Here is a 7,602-nt window from a genome sequence, read left to right on the forward strand (position 1 = left end):
AGATAAAGATATAACAATAATAATCAGGACATATTAAGTACTCTGTTATCTATTGATAACGTTTATCAATTTGGTAATTTATATAAATAATTTTCTGCTTTAATCTACGAACACAAATGTGTTATATGAATTTCAATTTATTTTGCTAAATTTTTTATTGTCCACAATAAGAAATTAAAGAAGAGGTGTGTGTTTGTCCAAATCACCATTGTTTCTTCCATCTCTTCCAATGTACGAATAAGCGATAAAAATGGAGAAATTGCAAAACTGCAATTCACTTTTTCTTCTTTTTACTTTAATCCAAATTTTCTTTCCCTTGTTTCTCTACCATGGGCAATCGGCTATCCATGGCCAGTTGCAGATTTGCTCCGCTTCGTGGAAATGTAAGCCGGGTGGGCAGGACAAAACGATAGGCGTGCCGTTGCTGCATGAGCAAAATTTGTTACAGTCATCTCTGTACGGCAGAAGTATCGTTTTATCGTTAGAATCCAAAATTGGACATGTACCGATGCAATTAGAATTATCAGCCTTTTCCTCAGATATATCTGATTCAATCTCTGGGTTCATTCTGGGGAAACGTCCTGCAGGCAGCGAGTCCCATTGCTTAATAGTGCTATTGAAATGCAGACCATCGGGCCACTTGTAAATTGTGCTTTTACCATCCTGACAAATGTAATACAGATTATATTCCTTCGGATGAGGCAATATGACGATGCCTGAGGATGGACATTCAGGTGCCTTCACAGATACTCCGGTAACAATAATTGCCAAGGTAGCAACAATTACCACACAATAACCTGTAAATTACAAAATGTATTTTCAATTATCGAATAGAATTAAATTTTTTAACATTCTCATTTGCATATTTCTTGATGGCATTTACGAAAGTGATTTTAATCCTGCTGCGTAACAAGGAAGAAATTTTATCGACTTTTATAATCGAGAACACTACCGCAATGGTGTAAGATTTGTTCTCACCAATATACGTTAAAAAAACAGTGACGATAGAAAGATAGACTATCTTTTACCGGAAATTTAATTTAGACTTGGGCCCGTTTCTATCAATATAGTTTAATTTTAATCTCAGTTTGACTAATTCTTTATCTTTTTTTCAGTTCTGAGAATTAGAAAAAGATAAAGAGTAAGTTGAACTGAGATTAAAATTACTCTACACTGATAAAAACGAGTTTTAATAGTAAAATCTTGTCCTAGTTCTAAACGGATTTTCGAGTGAAAAAGGAAGATAGAAAAAAGAAGATAGAAAAACAAACTTAATCGTGTACGATATAGGTCACTTCAATAATCTGATACATTTCAATATCTGACAAATAATTTGATATCAAACTTATGTACACAGTATTAAGAACTATTAGTATTAAGAAACTCTAAATCGTTACTTATCACATTACTTATCACTTTACTTATCCTGTTGTTACATATCATGTTAAAGATCGTATAAATCTTCAGAAATTTACTCTTATTGTAGTTATTTATTAAATATCAAAACGTATTATACATTCGACAGTTAAAAATACAATAACTAGCTATTGTAACAGTATCGATTTTTATATCAATCATCTTCGTTTGATAATAATCTTGCAGGAAGTGTCATATCCTAAAAATGATCTAACCGCGCAAGCGAAATCGAAAAATTTTTTTATTAAAATTCACGTTGATTTGATTAAATAATACTGATAATTAACTGATAAATTTATTCAGCGTCAATATCGAAATCAATTCAATTAATCAAAAGTCAATGTATAAATATATGTATTTTAAAGAATTTTTTAGACAGTGCAATAAAATATTATATATGCAATATATTAGGTGTTGGAATTAATTCGTAGCGTTTTTTAATGAAAGAATGTTATTTATTTCACATGAGCATTAAAAAATACATTAATGAAAGTACTTCCCATCACTTGTAAAACGCTACGAATTAATTCCAACACCTAATATTTTTATAAATTTGCATTATCCTTGCAATTTTTCAGAGAAAAGTTTTCAGATAATATTCAGAATAACAGTCATATTTCTTGTTTACGTGTGAAATCTTCACGACATCGATAAAAATAAAAATGACATCACAAAACGAGCGGTTTAAATGAATTCTTTGGGAAATGATTAATCTAATAGATGAATATATATATTTGCAATTGTGAGGTTGCAGCGGAAGTCGTTTAGTCTTGGAAGATAATTTTAGTCAAAATATGTTTTATTAATAATTATACGGATCTTTTTGCAAAGAAACGAGAGAAGGAGAAAACAATCAATAAAACACATTTGACACACTTACATGTAATAATCTGCAATAAAACTGTAATTTTATCCAGAACAGTAATCATCTCTTTGCATACTCGATAAAATATTTTATTTTCCATTTATGGATAGACAATAAAATAAACTTTTACGAAAGAAAAAGAGCAAATAAAAGCGCGATACATTGTGTATAAAATTAATAAATAATATGTGAATAAAAATAATTATATTACGTTGAAAACGTTTACGTATTTCAGCTCGAGTCATTTTCAGAATACAGATTATTTCATTTATTACATATCCGTATTAAGCTTATAAACATTTTATATATATATATACACACACACACACACACACACACACACTATAAATCTGATTTAAACCATGCAAAAATAATGTATGCGTACTTATTTTTAATTTGATTACGACGTCTGTATGCTCTTGAATATCGGATTAAATTTAAAAAAATAAAAAAATTAATAGGACTCTGAAATTAAACAAAATAATAATTAAATAGTAGGACTGATAATGAGAGAATCAGACGCAGATTTCGGTGAAAAAAATCAATTGATGTAAAATAATCGACAAAATTTGTTAGATAAAGGTTGTTAGAGACGCATACATTTGAGCATTTCGTTTTAATTTCGAGCCATCTTCAGTAATTGCACAAGTATTAAAAAATAGTCTCACACTCTCTACTGTACGTGACGAAATCGATCCTGGATCTTCAAATATGAATGAATATTTGGTCACTGGTTGGTCAATTGAGTAATGTACACTCAAAAAATATGGATGGATTTAACACCACGCGGTGTTAATGTAATTTTTACTGCATTAATAATTATTATAGTTACAAACGTCAATATGGATTTAATGCTGAGTTTTTAAACTACATTATATTGGTATTGATATTATTAATAAAAAAATTATTAATAAACAACATAGTGAGAATTATATTTATACCCCCCACATGGTGTTAAATCTATACTTTTTTTTTAGAATATGAGCTGCGATAATTATAAAAAATATGAATGTATTTAACACATGCAGTGTTAAAGTAAATTTTATTGTGTTAATATTAGGTGTTGGAATTAATTCGTAGCGTTTTTAATGAAAGAATGTTATTTATTTCACATGAGCATTAAAAAATACATTAATGAAAGTACTTCCCATCACTTGTAAAACGCTACGAATTAATTCCAACACCTAATATAAATATGGATTTAACGCTATATAATTTTTTAATCTACATGTTAGTATTGATATTAATATCAACATAGTAAGAATTATATTTATATATGGTGTGAAATTCCACCTATATTTTTTAGAATGTATGGGCTATGATAACGCCGCTTAAAAAAATAATGATTACATAAAAATTTTATAATTTTATGAAATATGTCAGTTATTAGGTGTTGGAATTAATTCGTAGCGTTTTTTAATGAAAGAATGTTATTTATTTCACATGAGCATTAAAAAATACATTAATGAAAGTACTTCCTATCACTTGTAAAACGCTACGAATTAATTCCAACACCTAATAATTAGAAAGCAGTTTTCACTTATCAAATGAAATAAAGAACAGAAAAATTAAAACGAATGAATAACAGCTTACAATACATCGAGAAATGGTATAAAAATAAATAAATATGGCAAGAGGTCCGTAAAATTAATAAGCCAATAGACAATCAGCAATAAAAATGTTTAAATGTCACGAGTGGTCGGAAGTTAAAAAAACATACATCAGTAATTAAATAATATAAAAATATAAAGTAAACAATAAAATAATAAATCATACTCACAAACACACACACACGCGCGCGCACACAGTGTGAAATATAAAAAAATAAATAAATAAAAATAAACTCATAAAAACAATAAACGGTGACAGTAATGTCATACGTCTTCTGCTTTGTAAGAGCAAAGCGAAATATTATATGTTTAAAAGTTGTCTAATTAAATTTGATATTTTCCGATTTCACTCGCTTTATCAATACCGACAATTGAAATAAATATCGAGCGATGTCACGTTACCGATAATGACAAGGTTGCACGGACTATGTCTGAATTTTTGTGATAGCACAAAGTTCACCGATTGAAAGATCAAGACGCGCTCTAAATTGTCACTATAGATCATAAATTTTTATTTCATATTAAAGATTATTACGAGACGATAGGATACGAAGCTATAAATCTTCCTCAAGATTGTAATTTACGCGTTAAACGCAGTTACGCATGAATCACAATCAACCTTGTAAAAAATATAAATATAGATTGCGTATTCAATTCGTTAATCATGCATCTGCATGCATGCAAATCTTTTTTCTTTACAAATACATCCGTTATTTTTATTGACTCTTTATTTATATTCATCATTTATCGAGGTCACAAACGACGATTACCGATAAATATTTAATTATCTGCATTTAATGAATATATAGTAAAAAATCATACATTTCATGTTATATTAAATTGAGAGTTCAAAATAACTATATGAAAATTTCCGAAATTAATGGACTTAAATTTTTGACCAGATATTGTATGTCATAAATATCGTATTTTTTTTATCATCTTTGATCTAATTTATTTTTTATCACTTTTAATGCTTCGATAATGTTACACTATAATGTTACCTGCTATTGAATTCTACAACTGAAAGATAACTGATCGATAAGCCGATACCATGGCTTATCGATAATATCGTCACTTTGTCTAAAAGTCGGCGCAATTTAGTATAATCGTATGATAATGTAGGTATAATTGACGATAAACAAAACTATTTTTTTTTATTTAATTATTTAATTTTTAATTTAAGATTATAGCAAAACTTGGAAATTACAGACATAATACTTTTCTCTTTAGATATAATTATTGTAACGTGTAATTAAATTTTTTTATTTTCTATTTTAGAAAATTAAATAAATATAATATTATAATATATTTTATTTATATAATTATTTTTATTAATTATTGTATGGAGTATCAATTATATTTTATTAATCTGAAAACAACGTATTTTTAGAGACGTATTTTTCAAGCATTTACAATACGTAATAAAGTGTATTTTATTACGTATAAAACGCAATTAATCGATGATGATTAATTCTTATCCAATTAATCATCATCGTCTACATTACGCAATCTCTCCATTGGATCACAGTGCATTCGTTATAATGGAAAACATTGCAAGTCATACCTTTTTTATCATTTGATTGCTTAATTTCAGGATTATGATTTTACACGTAAAATGTAATGACATGTACATGTATACACAATGTAAATTATCTAAACTATATTTTATATGCCATCTATGTAAACAATCTATGAATCATTGAATGTTATACATATATTTTTATCGTTGCACTGGATTGCATAAAGTTTCTATCTCGTCTATATATTTTTATTTATCAATACTATATAAAGTAAGATATATTAATAATTATAAAATTTATACTTCTTAATTCTTGTATTATTAGCTTATAATAATTCCCCCATAACAAAGGATCACATCACAATAGAATCGCAACAGGAAGAAAATATGATGTCACTGTTGAGATTGTCATAACAAAATAACACATGTTACAGAGACATTCGCACATCACCATGGCATTGCTGTGACATCACATTCGTAACAAAGCGGACATTCGCATGTCGCCATGATATAACCATGATTGTTTTGATGTAACTGTAACATTTTTTGCTAAGGAAGTTCACATACTTCACATTGCATACTTGTATTGTCTACATGAAAAAGATTCATTTATAAATTTAACGCAAACAATACATAAATATTCCACGTAAATATAATCTTGAAATATATTTGAAATATACTCACCACTCTGTTTAATTTTCATGTTTCGTTCTATTTATGTTTATTATGCAAAGAAACTTGTTAAAAACTTGATCGATTTAATTGTATTATACTTTAATTGCATTATATTGTTTACATATAACACATTTAAAGAATAATAAAATTATTACATTCACCAAGTCTTTGGAAATGTTAAATTTTATTTACATTGCGCCAAATTGGCTAAAAGATGACTTATAAATTATAATATTGATGTTCGTAGACACCGAGACGAGTAATCACTTATACAGCACAAAGTTGACTGTCAGTCGGTAGAAGAAATCTAAAGTCGCCTTTGAAGTCAGACTTGATTGTCGACTTTTAATCGACAAATGTTTTAACTATAGTCGGTTGTCAGTTAGCCAATGTAGTCAATTCAAATTCGACTTTATAGCAATTATGATTACGGTCCACTTGATGCTACGAATCCTATAAATCGTCAATTTTCCATCATAATATTTTTATAAATTATGATTAGGGATGATCCACTTTACGCTGCAAATACTTTCTTTAACTGGTTCGTAAAATTCTTTTTTCTGATTGGTCAAGTATTTACAGCATTAAGTAGATCGCATCCTAGATTGACATTTAGTCAACATTGTGTGCTTTAAGTCGACAATTGTAAATTTATTACAGTTTTTAAGTTATGGCTAGGTTAATTTTTAATCAATATTATAGCATTTATAAGTCATCTTTTAGCCAATTTCGCGCAATGTAAATAAAATTTAACATTTCCAAAGACTTGGTGAATGTAATAATTTTATTATTCTTTAAATGTGTTATATGTAAACAATATAATGCAATTAAAGTATAATACAATTAAATCGATCAAGTTTTTAACAAGTTTCTATTATGTATTAATATCTTTTTGTTTTGCAAACCTGAAAAAAAGGTATCTTTAAGTCAATTTTTAAGTATTTTGTATCATCTGAAATATATGTAGCGCTGATTATTATTATTAATAATAAATAGAAGGTTGACTATATAAATCGAAACTTAAAAAGACAATTTTTAGGATTTTCAAAAATAGTCGACATTCAAAATTGACAAAAAAATTATCATAGAATAATCGACTAAACGTTGACTTTACAAGTCGACTTTAAGTTTACTAAAAAAAAAGTCGACTATTATAAGCCGTAAAACTGTCATGCGTGTTATGTGGGCAGCTGCATTATCACAACGCCCGTTCATATCATTGAGACTTCGCATATCGCTTCGGCCCCTCACCCCCGATTCCCGACCCCTCATCCGTAAATTAAATATTTCGGTCGAGTCATAATTGAATCCAGGTCAACGGGGCTATTTCCCGACCGCGTTCTCTCTACCCGAAGTACGAATCAAAGCGAACCTAGCAACACGCGCCGATCTTAACTCCATGCGCGCGCTTATATATAAAATATATTTGGGATGAGTTGCCGCTTGGTAACCGTCTGAAATCCTAACGTCGGTAACGGCGCTGCCTGTAACTACATCAAGCATTTCGTATTTGCCAT

General features: G+C 28.5%; 1 protein-coding gene across 4 annotated transcripts; it reads right to left on the reverse strand.

Annotated features, from left to right (window-relative positions):
• Positions 1-117: 117 nt before the first annotated feature.
• On the reverse strand, positions 118-6,765 carry LOC105145657 (peritrophin-1). 4 transcript variants are annotated; one of them, XM_087413905.1, is made up of 3 exons: positions 1,410-2,696; positions 507-797; positions 118-424 (listed from the first exon to the last, which is right to left on the reverse strand). In XM_087413905.1, the coding sequence occupies exons 1-3, from the start codon at positions 1,441-1,443 to the stop codon at positions 342-344; spliced, it is 408 nt and encodes a 135-aa protein (XP_087270031.1). In that variant the 5' UTR covers positions 1,444-2,696; the 3' UTR covers positions 118-341. The 4 variants fall into 4 exon arrangements, with proteins under 4 accessions (XP_087270031.1, XP_011053680.2, XP_011053678.2 ...); XM_011055378.2 differs by lacking the exon at positions 1,410-2,696 and adding an exon at positions 6,095-6,765 and having other exon boundaries at positions 118-797; XM_011055376.2 differs by having other exon boundaries at positions 118-797; positions 1,410-1,695.
• Positions 6,766-7,602: the final 837 nt, after the last annotated feature.

The sequence above is a fragment of the Acromyrmex echinatior genome, chromosome 15 (assembly GCF_024713525.1).
Source record: "Acromyrmex echinatior isolate Ae372 chromosome 15, ASM2471352v2, whole genome shotgun sequence".
In the NCBI taxonomy this organism is placed as follows: Eukaryota; Metazoa; Arthropoda; class Insecta; order Hymenoptera; family Formicidae; genus Acromyrmex; species Acromyrmex echinatior.

Excerpts from the sequence above, each read along its gene's own strand:
- LOC105145657 (XM_011055376.2), bottom strand. The coding sequence starts at position 1,443 with ATGATATGTAACAACAGGATAAGTAAAGTGATAA. Across the intron at positions 798-1,409 it reads CAGGATAAGTAAAGTGATAA|GTTATTGTGTGGTAATTGTT; the intron begins GTAATGTGATAA and ends TGTAATTTACAG.